General features: G+C 42.7%; 2 protein-coding genes across 2 annotated transcripts in view; one reads left to right on the plus strand and one right to left on the minus strand.

Annotated features, from left to right (window-relative positions):
• The window catches only part of LOC106568239 (anthrax toxin receptor 1), a 49,752-nt gene that overhangs the window by 19,649 nt on the left and 10,138 nt on the right, over positions 1-19,965 (plus strand). Inside the window, exons 7-14 of the mRNA XM_082960453.1 lie at positions 2,626-2,694; positions 2,784-2,864; positions 3,536-3,596; positions 9,262-9,360; positions 10,836-10,905; positions 13,418-13,496; positions 13,676-13,771; positions 19,193-19,234. Of these exons, the coding sequence (XP_082816579.1) occupies positions 2,626-2,694; positions 2,784-2,864; positions 3,536-3,596; positions 9,262-9,360; positions 10,836-10,905; positions 13,418-13,496; positions 13,676-13,771; positions 19,193-19,234 (597 nt within the window). The remainder of the gene's footprint in view (positions 1-2,625; positions 2,695-2,783; positions 2,865-3,535; positions 3,597-9,261; positions 9,361-10,835; positions 10,906-13,417; positions 13,497-13,675; positions 13,772-19,192; positions 19,235-19,965) is intronic.
• The window catches only part of LOC106568237 (AP2-associated protein kinase 1), a 110,036-nt gene that overhangs the window by 18,888 nt on the left and 71,183 nt on the right, over positions 1-19,965 (minus strand). The gene's annotated exons all lie outside the window — the stretch shown is intronic.

Consider the following 19,965-nt stretch of genomic DNA (forward strand, 5'->3'; position numbering starts at 1 on the left):
TCTGGTGGCCAACTACAAGAAACGTCTAACCTCTGTGATTGCCAACAAGGGTTTTGCCACCAAGTATTAAGTCATGTCTTTCCTCCGTCGCGTCGCACCTCTAAGGCCTTTCTCTTAGCCTGCTAGCCCGCCGCTAGCTGCCTGAAGCCACGCACTGGACTCTTATGATCACCCGGCTACGCATGCCTCTCCCTAACGCCACCATGCCTTGTCCATTGATGTTTTGGTTTGTAACTATTGTTTTATTTCACTGTAGAGCCTCTAGCACTGCTCACAATGCCTCGGCTAACAATTTAGTTCCACCTCCCATACATGCAGTGACATCACCTGGTTTAAATGCTATTTCTAGAGACAATATCTCTTTCATTATCACTATATGCACAGGTTTACCCCCACTGTATTCACATCCTACTATACCTTTGTCTGTACATTATGCCTTGAATCTATTCTACTGTGCCCAGAAATCTGCTCCTTTTACTCTAGACCCAAACTGCTACAGACCTATATCTATCCTACCCTGCATCTCTAAGGTCTTCGAAAGCCAAGTTAACAAACAGATTACCGACCATTTTGAATCACACCGTACCTTCTCCGCTATGCAATCTGGTTTCAGAGCCGGTCATGGGTGCACCTCAGCCACGCTCAAGGTCCTTAACGATATCATAACCGCCATCGATAAGAGACATTACTGTGCAGCCGTATTCATCGACCTGGCCAAGGCTTTCGACTCTGTCAATCACCACATTCTTATTGGAAGACTCAACAGCCTTGTTTTCTCAAATGATTGCCTCGCCTGATTCACCAACTACTTCTCTGATAGAGTTCAGTGTGTCAAATCGGAGGGCCTATTGTCCGGACCTCTGGCAGTCTCTATGGGGATGCCACAGGGTTCAATTCTTGGGCCGACTCTCTTCTCTGTATACATCAATGATGTCGCTCTTGCTGCTGGTGATTCTCTGATCCACCTCTACACAGACGACACCATTCTGTATACTTCTGGCCCTTCTTTGGACACTGTGTTAACTAACCTCCAGACGAGCTTCAATGCCATTCAACTCTCCTTCTGTGGCCTCCAACTGCTCTTAAACGCAAATAAAACTAAATGCATGCTATTCAACCGATCATTGCCCGCACCTGCCCGCCCATCCAGCATCACTACTCTGGACGGCTCTGACTTAGAATACGTGGATAACTACAACTACCTGGGTGTCTGGCTAGACTGTAAACTCTCCTTCCAGACTCATTAAGCATCTCCAATCCAAAATTAAATCTAGAATCGGCTTCCTATTTCACAACAAAGCATCCTTCACTCATGCTGCCAAACATACCCTCGTAAAACTGACCATCCTACCGATCCTCGACTTCGGCGATGTCATCTATAAAATAGCCTCCAACACTTTACTCAACAAACTGGATTTAGTCTATCACAGTGCGATCCATTTTGTTACCAAAGCCCCATACACTACCCACCATTGCGACCTATACACTCTCGTTGGCTGGCCTTCACTTCATACTCGTCGCCAAACCCACTTACTGTATTTATTTATTCTGCTCCTTTTGCACCCCAGTATCTCTACTTGCACATCCATCTTTTGCACATCTACCATTCCAGTGTTTAATTGCCATATTGTAATTACTTTGCCACCATGGCCTATTTATTGCCTTAATTCCCTTATTTTACCTAATTTGCACTCACTGTATATATAGTTTTTGTTTTCTTTTTTTCTACTGTATTATTGACTGTATGTTTTGTTCATTCCATGTGTAAGTGTCTAACTGCTATGCTTTATCTTGGCCAGGTCGCAGTTGCAAATGAGAGCTTGTTCTCAACTAGCCTACCTGGTTAAATAAAGGTGAAATAAATAAAATAAATACAAATGTTTTGCAGAGGGGTCAAATACTTATTTCCCTCGTTAAAATGCAAATCAATTTATAACATTTTTGACATGCGTTTCTGGATTTTTTTGTTGTTATTCTGTCTCTCACTGTTCAAATAAACCTACCATTAAAATTATAGACTGATCATTTCTTTGTCAGTGGGCAAACATACAAAATCAGCAGGGGATCAAATACTTTTTTCCCTCACTGTACAGCAGCCAAGGTGATAATGGCTGCAGTCATTTTTGCTTGTTTTTGCTGTTCTCCCAATAGCATTGTATAGTTTATAAACTGTATATAAATTCAGTAAATGAGCTCCATCTTTCTTAAAATTCACCCTGTCCGGGGACCTCACTAAATCTCAGACTGGTTATGGCCATGAAAGCACAAGATTTAACCAAAGCAATCGATTGAGTGGACTGCTACAAAAATGCCTGCATCATTATAGACCGCAAACTCTGCTTTGGAGAAAACTTGGATATCTTTGTCTCCATGTGTCAGTCATGACTCAAGACTAAATACCTGCACAACCTGAGATGGCTGGAGAAAACCCCCAAATCTGTCGTGCATGCCTTCCATAGAGGCTTCATAGAATCAAGGCTCATCCTTTATGGAGACACCTTTATACACTGTGTTGTATTGGTTTTCTATATATCGAACACCAGACATGAAGTTCTCTCTACTTTGGACAATATAGAGTTATGAAATAACTTTCATGTCTATTTGTGTGACCCTTTTGAAAACTAGGCCAGCCGATCGCGTCAACTGGGCGCCTCAGTCTACTGCGTGGGAGTAAAAGACTTCAACGAAACCCAGGTGAGCCACGTTCACATGTTTCTGTTGTGAGCAGGGGATTATTATTGTTATTACACTGTTATTGAATTAGAATTCTCCTCACTCCCTAGCTTTGGACAATAGCCGACAGTAAGGACCATGTCTTCCCTGTGAATGATGGCTTTGAGGCACTGCAAGGAGTCATTGATTCAGTAAGGGCAATGTTGTTGGGGTTGGTAGAATGATGCAAACACCTGTTCACTATTGTAAGGTATGTTTTCAACACTGTTGAAAGTATACCATGGTCTAAGGTTTACATACTTTCAACAGCTCTAACTCTTTTTGTGTTTGTCTTTTAATTTAATTTTCTTTGTCATATCCAATTACGATCTTGTCTCATCGCTGCAACTCCCCTACGAGCTCGGGAGAGGCGAAGGTCGAGTCATGCGTCCTCCGAAACATGATCCGCCAAACCGCGCTCCTTAACACCCACCCCGCATAACCCGGAAGCCACTGTTCAACTGACAACCGAGGTCAGCCTGCAAGCACCCAGCCCACCACAAGGAGTCACTAGAGCGCGATGAGCCAAGTAAAGGCCCCAAGTCAAACTCTCCCCTAACCCGGACAACGCTGGGCCAATTGTGCGCCGCCCTATGGGACTCCCGGTCACGGCCGGTTGTGACACAGCCTGGGATCGAACCCGGGTCTGTAGTGACGCCTCAAGCACTGCGATGCAGTGCCTTAGACCGCTGTGCCACTCAGGAGGCCTCAACAGCTCTAACTCTAACAGATTTACGTTTCCAGTAGTGCTGCTTCCCTCCTTCACCATTAACCATCGCCTTCTCCCTGTTTCTCTCTCTCTTGCTCTTCTCCCTTCACTCAGATCCTGAAGAGATCATGCATCGAGATCTTGGCAGCAGAGCCCTCTAGCATCTGTGCAGGAGGTGAGTGGTGTATTAGCTCCTCTGTTGTAGTTCCAGAATAACCAATTTTAAACATAGACAAACCTTGTATAAAGGAGGCTCGTTGTATTGCTTCTTTAATCAAAACAAGTTTTCAGCTGTGCTAACATAATTGCAAAAGGGTTTTCTAATGATCAATTAGCCTTTTAAAATGATAAACTTGGATTAGCTAACACAACATGCCATTGGAACACAGGAGTGATGGTTGCTGATAATGGGCCTCTGTACGCCTATGTAGATATTCCATAAAAATCAGCCGTTTCCAGCTACAAAGTAATTTACAACATTAACAATGTCTACACTGTATTTCTGATCAATTGGATGTTATTTTAATGGACAAAAAGTGTGCTTTTCTTTCAACAACAAGGACATTTCTAAGTGACCCCAAACTTTTGAACGGTAGTGTATATTTTTAATCCATTTTAGAATTATGCTGTAACGTAACAAAGTGGAATAAGTCAAGGGGTCGGAATGCTTTCCAAATGCACAGTTGATCAACTCTCCAGTAGGAGGTGCTGCCAGCCTATAGTTTTTTTCTTATCAAGAATATTACGTTGAAGATCTGATGTTGTTTCCAAGGTACAAATTCAACATTTTATACTAGGTAAGTATTAGGAGCATCACCGTTTGTTGGTTCAATTACAGGCTCAAAATGGCCAGAAACAAAGACCTTTCTTCTAAAACTCGTCAGTCTAATCTTGTTCTGAGAAATGAAGTCTATTCCATGCAAGAAGTTGCCAAGAAACTGAAGTTCTCGTACAACGCTGTTTACTACTCCCTTCACTGAACAGCACAAACTGGCTCTAACCAGAATAGAAAGAAGAGTGGGAGGCTCCGGTGCACAACTGAGCAAGAGGACAAGTACATTAGAGTGTCTCGTTTGAGAAAGGTTCACCTCCAACAGGACAACAACCCTAAGCACACAGCCAAGACAATGTAGGAATGGCTTCGGGACAAGTCTCTAAATGTCCTTGAGTGACCCAGCCACTCAATCAAACGCGATCGAACATCTCTGGAGAGACCTGAAAATATCTGTACAGTGACACTCGCCATCCAACCTGACAGAGCTTGAGAGGATCTGCAGAGAAGAATGGGAGAAACTCCCCAAATACAGGTGTGCCAAGCTTGTAACTACATACCCAATAAGACTTTGGCGCCGGAGAAAATGGCTGATAACCAACAGTGCTATTTTGTTCGTTTTTTCGCATTGTTTGTCACTTATTTTGTACATAATGCTGCTGCTACAGTCTCTTCTGGAAATCAGAACAGTGATTACTCACCTTGAACTGGATGAAGAATTTGTCTTTAATGAGTCGGACGAGAGGGATTTACTCCAGACACCCGAACAGGCCCTCATCCCTGTCATTCACAGGAGAAACAGACGGAAAAGATATCGCGGAAGGAGATCGGGTGCCTTGTGAGGATCCGCCGACGAGTGGCTAATCTGCTGTTGCCATCCCTACTATTGGCCAACGTACAGTCGCTGGATAATAAATTGGACAAACTAAAAGCACGTATATCCTACCAACAGGACATTAAAAACCATAATATCTTATGTTTCACCGAGTCGTGGCTGAACGACGACATGAATAACATACAGCTGGCGGGTAATACACTGTATCGGCAGGATAGAACAGCAGCCTCTGGTAAGACAAGGGGAGAAAGTCTATGTATATTTGTAAACAACAGCTGGTACCCGATATCTAAGGAAGTCTCAAGGTTTTGCTCACCTGAGGTAGAGTTTTTCATGATATGCTGTAGACCACACTTTCTACATAGAGAGTTTATCTGTATTTTTCATAGCTGTCTATATACCACCACAGACCGATACTGACACTAAGACCGCACTCAATGAGCTGTATACTGCCATCAGCAAACAGGAAAACGCTCATCCAGAGGCGGCGCTCCTAGTGGCTTGGGACTTTAATGCAGGGAATCTTAAATCCGTTTTACCAAATTTCTATCGGCATGTTAAATGTGCAACAAGAGGGAAGACTCTAGACCACCTTTACTCCACACACAGAGACGCATACAAAGCTCTCCCTCACCCTCCATTTGGCAAATCTAACCATAATTCTATCCTCCTGATTCCTGCTTACAAGCAAAAATTAAAGCAGGAAGCACCAGTGACGCGGTCAATAAAAAAAGTGTTCTGATGAAGCAGATGCTAAGATGCAGGTCTGTTTTGCTAGCACAGACTGGAATATGTTCTGGGATTCTTCCGATGGCATTGAAGAGTACACCACATCAGTCACTGGCTTCATCAATCAAGTGCACCGATTACTTCGTCCCCACAGTGACTGTACGTACATACCCCAACCAGAAGACATGGATTACAGGCAACGTCTGCACTGAGCTAAAGGGTAGAGCAGCCGCTTTCAAGGAGCGGGAGTCTAACCCAGAAGCTAATAAGAAATCCCGCTATGCCCTCCGACGAACCATCAAACAAGCAAAGCTTCGATACAAGACTAAGATTGAATCGTACTACACGGGCTCCCATGCACGTCAGATGTGGCAGGGCTTGAAAACTATTACAGACTACAAAGGGAAGCACAGCCGAGAGCTGCCCAGTGACAAGCCTACCAGACAAGCTAAATTACTTCTATGCTCGCTTTGAGGCTAGTAACACTGAAGCATGCATGAGAGCATCATCTGTTCCCGACAACTGTGTGATCACGCCCTCCGCAGCCAATGTGAGTAAGACCTTTAAACAGGTCAACATTCACAAGGCCGCAGGGCCATACGGATTACCAGGACGTGTACTCCGAGCATGCGCTAACGAACTGGCAAGTGTCTTCACTGACATTTTCAACCTCTCCCTGTCTGAGACTGTAATCCCAACATGTTTTAAGCATACCGCCCAAACAGATCCACAGATGATGCAATCGCGATTGCACTCCACACTGCCCTTTCACACCTGGACAAAAGGAACACCTATGTGAGAATGCTATTCACTGACTACAGCTCAGCGTTCAACACCATAGTGCCCTCAAAGCTCATCACTAAGCTAAGGACCCTGGGACTAAACACCTCCCTCTGCAACTGGATCCTGGACTTCCTGACGGGCCGCCCCCAGATGGTAAGGGTAGGTAACAACACATCAGCCACGCTGATCCTCAACACGGGGGCCCCTCATGGGTGTGTGCTCAGTCCCCTCCTGTACTCTCTGTTCACTCGTGACTGCAAGGCCAGGCATGACTCCATCACCATCATTAAGTTTGCAGATGACAACAGTGGTAGGCCTGATCACAAACAATGACGAGACAGCATATAGGGAGGAGATCAGAGACCTGGCTGTGTGGTGCCAGGACAATAATCTCTCCCTCAACGTGATCAAGACTAAGGAGATGATTGTGGACTACAGGAAAAGGAGGACCAAGCAGACCCCCATTCTCATCGACAGGGCTGTAGTGGAGCAGGTTGAGAGCTCCAAGTTCCTTGGTGTCCACATCACCAACAAACGAACATGGTCCAAGCACACTAAGACAGTCGTGAAGAGGGCACGACAAAACCTATTTCCCCTCAGGAGACTGAAAAGATTTGGCATGGGTCCTCAAATCCTCAAAAGGCTCTACAGCTGCACCATCGAGAACATCCTGACTGGTTGCATCACTTCCTGGTATGGCAACTGTTCGGCCTCCGACCGCAAGGCACTATAGAGGGTAGTGCGTACGGCCCAGTACATCACTGGGGCCAAGCTTCCTGCAATGCAGGACCTCTATACCAGGCGGTGTCAGAGGAAGGCCCTAAAAAATGTCAAAGACTCCAGCCACCCTAGTCATAGACTGTTCTCCCTGCTACCGCACGGCAAGCGGTACCGGAGCGCCAAGTCTAGTTTCAAGAGGCTTCTAAACAGCTTCTACTCCCAAGCCATAAGATTCCTGAACATCTAATCAAATGGCTACCCAGACTATTTGCATTGATCCCCCCCCCCCCACCACCTCTTCACTCTTTTACGCTGCTGCTACTCTCTGTTATTATCTATGCATAAGTCACTTAAATAACTCTACCTACAGTACATGTATATAATACCTCAATTACCTCGACTAACCGGTGCCCTCTCACATTGACTCTGTACCGGTACCCATTGTATATAGCCTCGCTATTATTGTTTTACTGCTGCTCTTAATTATTTCTTTTTTTTCTTAAAACTGCATTGTTGGTTAATTAAGGGCTCGTATGTAAGCATTTCACTGTAAGGTCTACACCTGTTGTATTCAGTGCATGTGACAAATAACATTTGACTTGAGCCTGTAATCGCTGCCAAAGGTGCTTCAACAAAGTACTGAGTAAAGGGTCTGAATACTTATGTAAATGCGATATCAGTTTTTTTTTTTACTAATTTGAAGAAGAAAAAAAGATATACTGTTTTTGCTTTGTCATTATGGGGTATTGTGTTCAGATTGAGGAGGAAAACAAACTATTTAATCCATTTTAGAATAAGGCTGAAACGTAACAAAATGTCAAGTGGTCTGAATACCTTCCAAATGTGCTGTATCTACAGCTATCCCTTCAGTCTCCCATCCAGGGCTTTAACCAAACCCAGCCCTGCTTAGCGTTGATATTTGACTATAACCATGTGTTATCATGAGAATGATTGTTGAGAAGTCTCCACTTAATAGATTCACTGTTGCTATCTAAGTCATTCCAAAGGGTAGGTTCAACAGAGCAAATTATATGTAGATATATGTAGATATGTAGATAGCATTTGGGAAGTCATCAACAGCTATTGTTTACAATACATATAGGCCTAGGGTTTCAGCTAATACAAGTTAAAAAAAAGCAGATTAAGCCAGTGGCTAAGATTGAACTATCCAAGTAATAGATACATCTCCTTTAAATGTTTATATTTGGTTGCATTGTCAACCAAACACAATTCAATATTACTTTTGTAAGACAGTAAATAGCTTAATGTTAAGGCTATCGTACAAACGAATGTAACAGTATTTATTCAAACTTAAAATTTGTAACATCCATGGCACATTTTGAGGTTCCTGTAAAATGTCTTCTTATGTAATCATAGAAATCGTGCATGTTCAGGGTCGCAGTTCTGTGGAAATCTTCACAATTGCTACAGTTATCTGAACAGAATCTCATATGGCATTGATCACTTGCACCATGTAGTTTAATGCAATCTCAATTGCAGTCCAGGTCATTTGGTTGTGCTATTAGATGACGTACATTGATAACACATTAAGTTGTTGTATAAATAAACAAAATATCTGACATTGTATTCCCATTTAAATGTTGTTGTGCTTTTAAATGGTTGAAAGCGCATTGATAACACATTTAGGTGACAACTAAACCAGAAATCAGACATTGATTTTCCATTGGAATTTAATTGTGCTTTTAGATGGTTGAAGGCATAGTGATAACACGTTGGGAATTCAAAAAACATTTTTTGAGTGGATGAAAATAGTTTGGAATCTCATTGATCAGTGCATCTACCAAATATTACCCAATTATCCACGTTGAAATGACGTGGTGTGCCCAGTGGGATGTATCATTATGCATAATTGGGAAGCTTTTGGCCTCAAGAAATAAGGATTTGAAAATATCATTATCAACTGTAATTCCACTTTACTTATGATTATCAAGATTAACAGATGGCATTGATGATTGTTCTCTCCCTTTCATCCTGCCTTAGAGTCCTTCCAGGTGGTAGTGAAAGGAAATGGTTTCTCACATGCCCGCGAGGTGGGGAAGGTCCTTTGTAGCTTCCGCATCAACGACACTCTCACTTTGAGTAAGTGGAAGTTACGGTATCTACAATTTCCCGAACATTAACCTTAATGAATCCCATCAGTAACACCCCTGTTTTGAATGATCTGGAAAGAATCTCTAACTTTCACACAAGGTTCTGAGTGCAGGGTAATGAGGCTTAGAAAGAGATTTGTTTCAGCAATGTCACAGTGAGTTGGCTGTTATTGACTGTGACTATGAAACAGGCAAATACAAAAGAGAAGGATTTCAAACATCCTGTACGAAAGAACCTAAAGGAATGAGCCTGAAAGAAAGATCATTAGATCAAACAGGCACCAGTTGGGTTCTCAAGACAATTTCTGCCTGTCTTAATTATTATTATTGATTTTTTTTGTCACGGGACCACACGTGTAGCTCAGTCTTTATGTTCCTTACCTAACCATTTCATTGGGCCAATGTAGAACAGCAGTATCCCACAAGGTGCCCTACACATGACAGAACATTGGACCAAGAAAGAACTTCTTTGCACTTGTGGCACAAATATTTTGATGCAAGAGATTACCCTCGCTCCAAAGTTGCAAACCACTGTCTGGTTGCAAATTCCACACCAATGGAGTCGGCAGCAGTGCACAAACAGATCTGAGTTGGAGATGTAATGAGGTTTCTTTGTTCCTTTCACTCATCCAAAACTGATCTAGCACATCTGCTGTAGCCTCAGTGTCTCTGATAAGCTAGGTAGAAGGCTCTCTGAAGCTTTAAGGGCAAGGGTTTATTTCATCTAGAATCTCCAAAAGTTCCATGGATAAGGGACCCGCAATAATATCCTTTGACAAGCAATATTCCGTAGAGAGTAGTCCAATTCTTTACACTGAAGAAACATTTCTGCATTCTTCCCTGAGGCATTATGCGAAATGGGGCTACGTTTGATTTAGCCACAAGCAAGAGGGGGTTATAGCATGCCCACTGTTATTACAAATCCTAATGATTTCTGGTCTGTCCTTCCTCACTCCCCTACACACACACGCAGCCTCACTTTACTTAATCTGGTTGAATACTTAAGGCTTCTCAGATGTACAGAAGGAATGTGGATCTTAAGTTCATTTGCACACACTGAATGTTCTCTCGGCCAGGGTAAATAAACCACACTCACTCTGAAGGATTTCAGTTGCTTCATTTTCCACAAGTAAAGGGCCACAAAGACAATAACAAAGAAAGGAATTTTCACAATTTGTCTCAAAGTATTTCAATTTCAACTATAGTCTTTGAAGTCCTCTTTGATCTACAACTCTTTGAAATTATGATATTTTAACTAAGATAAATAGTTAAATTAATAGCACCGTTTGGTAATGAATTAGCTACTGTACTGTATTTTGTTGATTTTATTTTAGATTTGATTTCCATGCACCTCTAGCTGGATGCATAGCTACTGTATAGGATTTATAATGAGGCACATGATCCACAGTATTAGGTATTCATATACACACATAATACAATGCATTCTCTTCTATAATCCCATAGTGAAAAGACCATTGGTCGTGAGAGACACCTACCTGCTGTGTCCAGCTCCAGTATTGGAGGAGGAGGGGACGTTAGTGACTGTTTAACTCTCATATCCTCACTGCTTAAATTGATGCATGCCAAACCAACTCATGAAACGCTAAGATAAACATATATATTATTTTACATACCCATTACATCTCCTTTGCTTTCAAGACATACAGTTGAAGTCGGAAGTTTACATACACTTATAGGCTGACCACACCGCTCAGTCGCGTGCGCGAACGTTGCTAAATAAATTGGAAATCTATGTTTTTAAATTATTGCACACACACTGCTCGCGCGCGTATTTCTGACGCAGATCGCGCAGCAAGTCCTGCCTCTCCCATCTCCTCATTAGTTTATAGAAGCAGGTACCCCACATGCCATCTCCTCATTGGTTATACCCACGTGGGTGATTGAAAGGCGAACTGTGTTGCCGGTCGGTGTAATACTATGAAAGTTTAGATGCCAATCACCATATAAGTTCAAAGATGAAAAAGCCTGGAAGGATGAGAGATGACCAGAAACTATTTGGTTGACAGTTTTAAGTGTGGATTAATTGTCGGAGTAGAGGACCTTGTGCATTTCAGGTAAAATAACAACTCAATGTTTATTTCCCAGCACAAATTAGCTAGCAACAGCAAGCTAGTTAAATAGGACAAATTAGCTAGCAAGTTCAAGCTAACTAGCTAAATTGCCATAAATGTTTAATGCTTTTCGACCTGTCCCCAAATTAATGTAATTGGTTCAGATTTTGTTTTTATATTTTAACCTGCGTGTCGTGATCGCGTTTGGTGTGGGGGGACAAAATAAAATGTATGCAAGTGCGCAGCCGGTTTGTGTTCCGTGTTAGGTTGGAGTCACTAAAACTCGTTTTTAAACCAATCCACAAATTTCTTGTTAACAAACTATAGTTTTGGCAAGTCGGTTAGGACATCTACTTTGTGCATGACGCAAGTAAGTTTTCCAACAATTGTTTACAGACAGATTATTTCACTTATAAGTCACTGTATCACAATTCCAATGGGTCAGAAGTTTACATGCAGTAAGTTGACTGTGCCTTTAAACAGATTGGAAAATTCCAGAAAATGATGTCATGGCTTTAGAAGCTTCTGATAGGCTAATTTACATCATTTGAGTCAATTGGATGTGTACCTGTCGATGTATTTCAAGGCCTACCTTCAAACTCAGTGCCTCTTTGCTTGACATCATGGGAAAATCAAAAGAAATCATCCAAGACCTCAGAAAAAAAAATTGTAGACCTCCAAGTCTGGTTCATCCTTGGGAGCAATTTCCAAACACCTGAAGGTACCACGTTCATCTGTACAAACAATAGTACGCAAGTATAAACACCATGGGACCATGCAGCCGTCATACCGCTCAGGAAGGAGACACATTCTATCTCTTAGAGATTAATGTACTTTGGTGCGAAAAGTGCAAATCAATCCCAGAACAACAGCAAAGGACCTTGTGAAGATGCTGGAGGAAACAGGTACAAAAGTATCTATATCCACAGTAAAACGAGTCCTATATCGACATAACCTGAAAGTCCGCTCAGCAAGAAAGAAGCCACTGCTCCAAAACCCCAAAAAAAGCCAGACTACGGTTTGCAACTGCACATGGGGACAAAGATTATATTTTTGGGAGAAATGTCCTCTAGTCTGATGACACAAAAATAGAACTGTTTGGCCATAATGACCATCGTTATGTTTGGAGGAAAAAGGGGGGGGGGGCTTGCAAGCCGAAGAACACCATCCCAATCGTGAAGCACGGGGGTGGCAGCATCATGTTGTGGGGGTGCTTTGCTGCAGGAGGGACTGGTGCACTTCACAAAATACATGGCACCATGAGGAAGAAAAATTATGTGGATATATTGAAGCAACATCTCAAGACATCAGTCAGGAAGTTAAAGGTTGATCGCAAATGGTTCTTCCAAATGGACAATGACCCCAAGCATACTTCCAAAATTGTGGCAAAATGGCTTAAGGACAACATGGTCAAGGTATTGGAGTGGCCATCACAAAGCCCTGACCGCAATCCAATAGAAAATCTGTGGGCAGAACTGAAAAAGTGTGTACGAGCAAGGAGGCCTTCAAACCTGACTCAGTTACACCAGCTCTGTCAGAAGGAATGGGCCAAAATTCACCCAACTTATTGTGGGAAGCTTGTGGAAGTCTACCCAAAACGTTTGATCCAATTTAAACAATTTAAAGGCAATGCTACCAAATACTAATTGAGTGTATGTAAACGTCTGACCCACTGGGAATGTGATGAAAGAAATATAAGGTGAAATAAATCATTGTCTGTACTATTATTCTGACATTTCACATTCTTAAAATAAAGTGGTGATCCTAACTGACCTAAAACAGGGAATTTTTACTAGGATTAAATTTCAGGAATTGTGAAACTGAGTTTAAATGTATTTGGCTAAGGTGTATGTAAACTTCCGACTTTTCTCAGAAAAGCACTCAGTCTCTGAAATTAAAACAGATGTGTTGAAGGATATTAGAGCAAAATATACAAACAGTGCAGTCATCTCACCTTCTTCTCACCTCCCTCAGGGCAGCTACCCTCCACGTCAGTATGAACAATGGCCTGAGTTTCATATCTAGTTCTGTCACCATCACCTCTGTCAGCTGTGTAAGTATCAACCCCTCGCCACTTCTCTACACAGTGTTGTGCTTCTAATTGTTTGACAAATTTTAGTACTGTACTCTTCCATGTCTATTCCTGGGGGGTAATATAGCTTGTGTTCAAGCACAGATTTTAGTTTACCTACACCAGGTTCTGACCTCATTTCCTCTCTCGGCCTCCCCCAGTCTGACGGGACATTCTTGGCCATAGCTCTGCTCATCCTGCTGCTCCTCCTGACGCTGGCTCTGCTCTGGTGGTTCTGGCCTCTCTGCTGCACAGTGGTACGTCAGCCATCTTGTCCCAATGAAAGTCCATGAGGAGATACTTTTTGTAATCATTTTGTGAAGTGTGTGTGTGCATTACGATATTGCAGTACTTGTTTATGAGATTGTGTTTCATCTACAGTACCTCTAAAAACAAACATACAAAAAATGAATATAGTCGCTAGTGAAAGTCTACACACCCCTTGCACAGCAGCTTAAAAATGACATCTAAAAAGGGATTCAATTTGATATTTTTTCACACCCCAGAGTTAATACTAGCATCCATTACAACTGTGTATCATTTTGAATACAATTCTACCAACTTTGCACATCTCTTAGGACAACATACACCGAGCATACCAAACGTTAGGACCACCTTCCTAATATTGAGTTGCAACCCCCCTTTCGCCCTCAGAAAAGCCTCAATTCATCGGGGCATAGACTCTACAAGGTCTCGAAAGCGTTCCACAGGGATGCTGGCCCATGTTGACTCCAATGCTTCTCACAATTGTTTCAAGTTGGCTGGATGTCCTTTGGGTGGTGGACCACTTTTGATACGCATGGGAAACTGTTGAGCGTGGAAAAACTCAAACGTTACAGTTCTTGACACAAACCGGTGCGCCTGGCAACTACTACCATATCCTGTTCAAAAGGCACTTAAATATTTTGTCCTGCCCATTCACCATCTGAATGGCACACATACACAAGCCATGTATCAATTGCTTCAAGGCTTAATCCTTATTTAACCGGTCTCTTCCCCTTCATCTACACTGACTGAAGTGGATTTAACAAGTGACATCAATAAGGGATCATAGCTTTCACCTGGTCAATCTATGTCATGGAGAGAGCAGTTCTTAATGTTTTGTATACTCATTGTATATCTATTGTTTTTGTAAGAATTGCTCAAGTTCAGTAAATTTGGTTGGGAATAATTGTAGGACAGCAATATTCAAACCACGTCTCTGATTTTCAAGCAGATTTAAGTCAGGACTGAGGCTGGACCATTCAGGAACACTCACCACCTTGGAAAGCCAGTCTGGTGTGTCTTTGGCATTAAAATGCGTATAATTGTCTCGCTGAAAAATAGGTCTCGGTCAGAAGACTACAGCGGGTTTTCCTCTAACATTTAACCTGGATCATTGTTACTCTAACTTCTGCGACGCATACAAAGCCATCCCTCGCCCTCCTTTCGGCAAATCTGACCACGACTCCATTTTGTTGCTCCCAGCCTATAGACAGACACTAAAACAGGAAACACCCATGCTCAGGTCTGTTCAACACTGATTCCACGCTTCAAGATTGCTTCAATCACGTGGACTGGGATAACGTCGAACAACAACATTGATGTATACACTGATTCGGTGAGCGAGTTTATTAGCAAGTGCATCGGTGATGTTGTACCAACAGCGATTATTAAAACCTTCCCCAACCAGAGACCATGGATTGATGGCAGCATTTGCGCAAAACTGAAAGCACGAACCACTGCTTTTAATCAGGGCAAGGCGACCGGAAACATGACTGAATACAAACAGTGTAGCTATTCCCTCTGCAAGGCAATCAAACAAGCTAAGCGTCAGTATAGATACAAAGTAGAGTCGCAATTCAACGGCTCAGACACGAGAGGAATGTGGCAGGGTTTACAGTCAATCTCGGACTACAAAAAGAAAACCAGCCCCGTTGCGGACCTAGATGTCTCGCTCCCAGACAAACTAAACAACTTTGCTCGCTTTGAGGACAATACAGTGCCACCGACACTGCCCGCTACCAAAACCTGCGGACTCTCCTTCACCGCAGCCAACGTGAGTAAAACATTTAAACGTGTTAACCCTCGCAAGGCTGCTGGCCCAGACGGCATTCCTAGCCACGTCCTCAGAGCATGGGCAGACCAGCTGGCTGGTGTGTTTACGGACATATTCAATCAATCCCTATCCCAGTCTGCTGTTCCCACATGCTTCAAGAGGGCCACCATTGTTCCGGTTCCCAAGAAAGCTAAGGTAACTGAGCTAAACGACTCACTTCCGTCATCATGAAGTGCTTTGAGAGAATAGTCAAGGATCATATCACCTCCACCCTACCTGACACCCTAGACCCACTCCAATTTGCTTACCGCCCCAATAGGTCCACAGACGACACAGTCGCAATCACACTGCCCTAACCCATCTGGACAAGAGTAATACCTATGTAAGAATGCTGTTCAGCATTTAACACCATAGTACCTTCCAAACTCGTCATTAAGCTCGAGACGCTGGGTCTCGACCCCGCCCTGTGCAACTGGGTCCTGGACTTTCTGACGGGCCCGCCCCCAGGTGGTGAGGGTAGGAAACATCTCCACCCCGCTGATCCTCAACACTGGGGCCCCACAAGGGTGCGTTCTAAGCCCTCTCCTGTACTCCCTGTTCACCCATGACTGCGTGGCAACGTACGCCTCCAACTCAATCATCAAGTTTGCAGACGACACTACAGTGGTAGGCTTGATTACCAATAACGACGAGACGGCCTACAGGGAGGAGGTGAGGGCCCTCGGAGTGTGGTGTCAGGAAAACAACCTCGCACTCAACGTCAACAAAACAAAGGAGATGATCGTGGACTTCAGGAAACAGCAGAGGGAGCACCCTATCCACATCGACAGGACAGTAGTGGAGAAGGTGGAAAGTTTTAAGTTCCTTGGCGTACAAATCACGGAGAAACTGAAATGGTCCACCCACATAGACAGTGTGGTGAAGAAGGCGCAACAGCGCCTCTTCAACCTCAGGAGGCTGAAGAAATTTGGCCTGTCACCAAAAACACTCACAAACTTTTACAGATGCACAATCGAGAGCATCCTGTCAGGCTGTATCACCGCCTGGTACGGCAACTGCTCCGCCCACAACCGCAAGGCTCTCCAGAGGGTAGTGAGGTCTGCACAACTCATCACCGGGAGCAAACTACCTGCCCTCCAGGACACCTACACCACCCGATGTCACAGGAAGGCCAAAAAGATCATCAAGGACAACAACCACCCGAGCCACTGGTGTTCACCCCGCTATCATCCAGAAGGTGAGGTCAGTACAGGTGCATCAAAGCAGGGACCGAGAGCCTGAAAAACAGCTTCTATCTCAAGGCCATCAGACTGTTAAACAGCCATCACTAACATTGAGTGGCTGCTGCCAACATACTGACTCAAATCTCTAGCCACTTTAATAATTACAAAATGGATGTAATAAATGTATCACTAGTCACTTTAAACAATGCCACTTTATATAATGTTTACATATCCTACATTACTCATCTCATATGTATATACTGTACTCTATACCATCTACTGCATCTTGCCTATGCCGTTCGGCCATCGCTCATCCATATATTTATATGTACATATTCTTATTCATTCCTTTACACTTGTGTGTTAAAGGTAGTTGTTGTGAAATAGTTAGATTACTTGTTAGATATTACTGCATGGTCAGAACTAGAAGCACATGCATTTTTCTACACTCACATTAACTTTTTAGGCTATAGGGGGCAGTATTTTCGATTTCGGATGAAAAGCGTGCCCAGAGCAAACTGCCTAATACTCGGGCCCAGAGTCAAATATTTGCATATTATTAGTAGATTTGTATAGAAAACACTCTGAAGTTTCTAAAACTGTTTGATGTCTGTGAGTATAACAGAACTCATATGGCAGGCAAAAACCTGAGAAAAATCAAACCAGGAAGTGTGGAAATCTGATAATTGTAGTTCTTTTGAATCCCTATCGAAACTACAGTGTCTGTGGGGTCACGTTGCACTTCCTAAGGCTTCCATTGGCTATCAACAGCCTTTAGAAAGTTTTTTTCATGATTCTCCTGTTACTGGGCAGAGAATAGTAGCTCAGTCAATGAGTGGACTGCCTGAGGACAAAGGGCTTGGTGATGTGCGATCCCGCGAGCACGCCGTTCCTTCTTTTTCTCCTGGAATGAATACGCTATTGTCCGGTTGGAATATTATTGACATTTTATGTTAAAAGTACCCTAAGGATTGATTGTAAACAACGTTTGACATGTTTCTACGACCGGAAATGGAACATTTTGACTTTTCGTCTCTGGTACTGCGCTCGCCTTTGCCTTTGGATAGTGATCTGAACGCACAGACAAAACGGAGGTATTTGGACATAAATAAGGAGTATTTCGAACAAAACAAACATTTCTTGTGGAAGTAGGAGTCCTCGGAGTGCATTCTGACGAAGATCAGCAAAGGTAAGAGAATATTTATAATACTAATTCAGTTTTGTTGATGCCAGAACTTGGCGGGTAGCTGTGTAGCTTGCTTCGATGGCTGAGCTTTGTACTCAGAATATTGAACAATGTGCTTTCTCCGTAAAGTTATTTTGAAATCTGACAAAGCGGTTGCGTCAAGGAGTACTGTATCTATAATTCTTTCAATAACTGTTGTAAATTTTATCAACGTTTATGATGAGTATTTTTGTAAATTGATGTGCACATTCACCGGCAGTTTTGGTGGGAATACATTTTCTGAACATCACGCGCCAATGTAAAATGTTGTTTTTGGATATAAATATGAACTTTATAGAGCAAAACATACATGTATTGTATAACATGAAGTCCTATGAGTGCCATCTGATGAAGATCATCAAAGGTTAGTGAATATTTTAGCTGTACTTTTGGTTTTTGTGATGCATGTCCTTGCTTGGAAAATGGCTGTGTGGATTTTCTTGTGAAGTTTATGTCCTAACATAATCTAATTTTATGCTTTCACCATAAAGCCTTTTTGAAATCGGACAATGGGGTTAGATTAACGAGAGTCTTATCTTTAAAATGGTGTAAAATAGTTGATTGTTTCAGAAAATTAAATTGAGATTTTTGCTGTTTTGTATTTCGCGCCATGCTATTTCACTGGCTGTTGAATAGTGTGGGACGGTCACGTCCCACCTAGCCCAGAGAAGTTAACATCTGCTAACCATGTGTATGTGACCAATACAATTTGATTTGATGTTGCTCTTTGCTCCTTTCATGTTTTTTTTTATCCTGAGAAACTCCCCAGTCCCTGCCGGTGACAAGTGTACCCATAACATGATGTTGCCGCCACAATACTTGAAAATAAAGAGGATCAACAACATTGCATTCACTCCACATTACTGGCCTGTATGAAAAAGTGAAAAGAAGAACGCCTATGTTAAAAAATCCATTCCAAATCATCCATTTTGTTTGCAGTAAGGCTGTTAAATAATTCTGCATGACAATACAGCAAATAAACCTTCTGTAAAGACCGTGCAAGGGGTGTGTACTGTAGACTTTCACTAGGCACTGTAGGTAACACTCTGTCATCAAACCATTCTCTCATTATCACACTCTCAAATTCAAACTCATTTCCTGTACCCCAGCAGAGACGCTGCCATGTACAGTATGCCAATGGAAAACACAATTTTTCATGATTATGATTCAGTTTCTTTTTCCATCTTTGCAGATCATCCATGAGCCTCCACCTCCGGTACTGGAGGACAGCTCAGTGAGTAAATCTTGTAGTCTAATATACTTTGTTTCTAGACCTTGTAGAGTTTAAACATCACTATCATACCCTGTTGTAAGGCTCTCTGTGTCTCTCTCTGTCTCCTGTTGTCTGCTCTGAAACAGCCAGCTGTCTCTGCCTCAAAGAGCTCTGAACCTGCAGGAGCATAATAGGGATTAGATAGTTATTGACTCACAGCTGTCATTTTCCATTTTAACCCGACAGAGGCAGACGTTCAGCATTGAGGCATCGATGTCATCAATCAGAACAACATGAGTTGGTTTCAAAATGTAGCAGGGCATAGGGACTGGTACCCGAGGAGGGTACCCACTCGGCACACACTGGTTGAATCAACGTTGTTTCCATGTCATTACAATGAAGTTGCATTGAACCAACGTGGAATAGACGTTGAATTGACGTGTGTGCCCAGTGGGTAGTTATGGAAGATAATATAGAGGCAACACAAAAAGCCATGGTCAGGCTAAATTAGGTTTCTCTCTCGCTCACACACACAAACTAAACTCCCTTCTTTACCTAAAGAAATCACACTGGTAAAAAAAGCACAAGGTCAGTCAATCACCCAAGGTCCTGATCTGTACAGCACCATTTCAGTCCTCTGTAGCGCAGTTTGTAGAGAATGGCGCTTGCAACGTCAGGATAGTGGGTTCGATTTCCAGAACCACCCGTAAGTCACTTTGGAAAAAAATTCTGCTAAATGGCAAATATCATGT

This window comes from Salmo salar, chromosome 13 (genome assembly GCF_965601325.2).
Source record: "Salmo salar chromosome 13, fSalSal1, whole genome shotgun sequence".
NCBI lineage: Eukaryota > Metazoa > Chordata > Actinopteri > Salmoniformes > Salmonidae > Salmo > Salmo salar.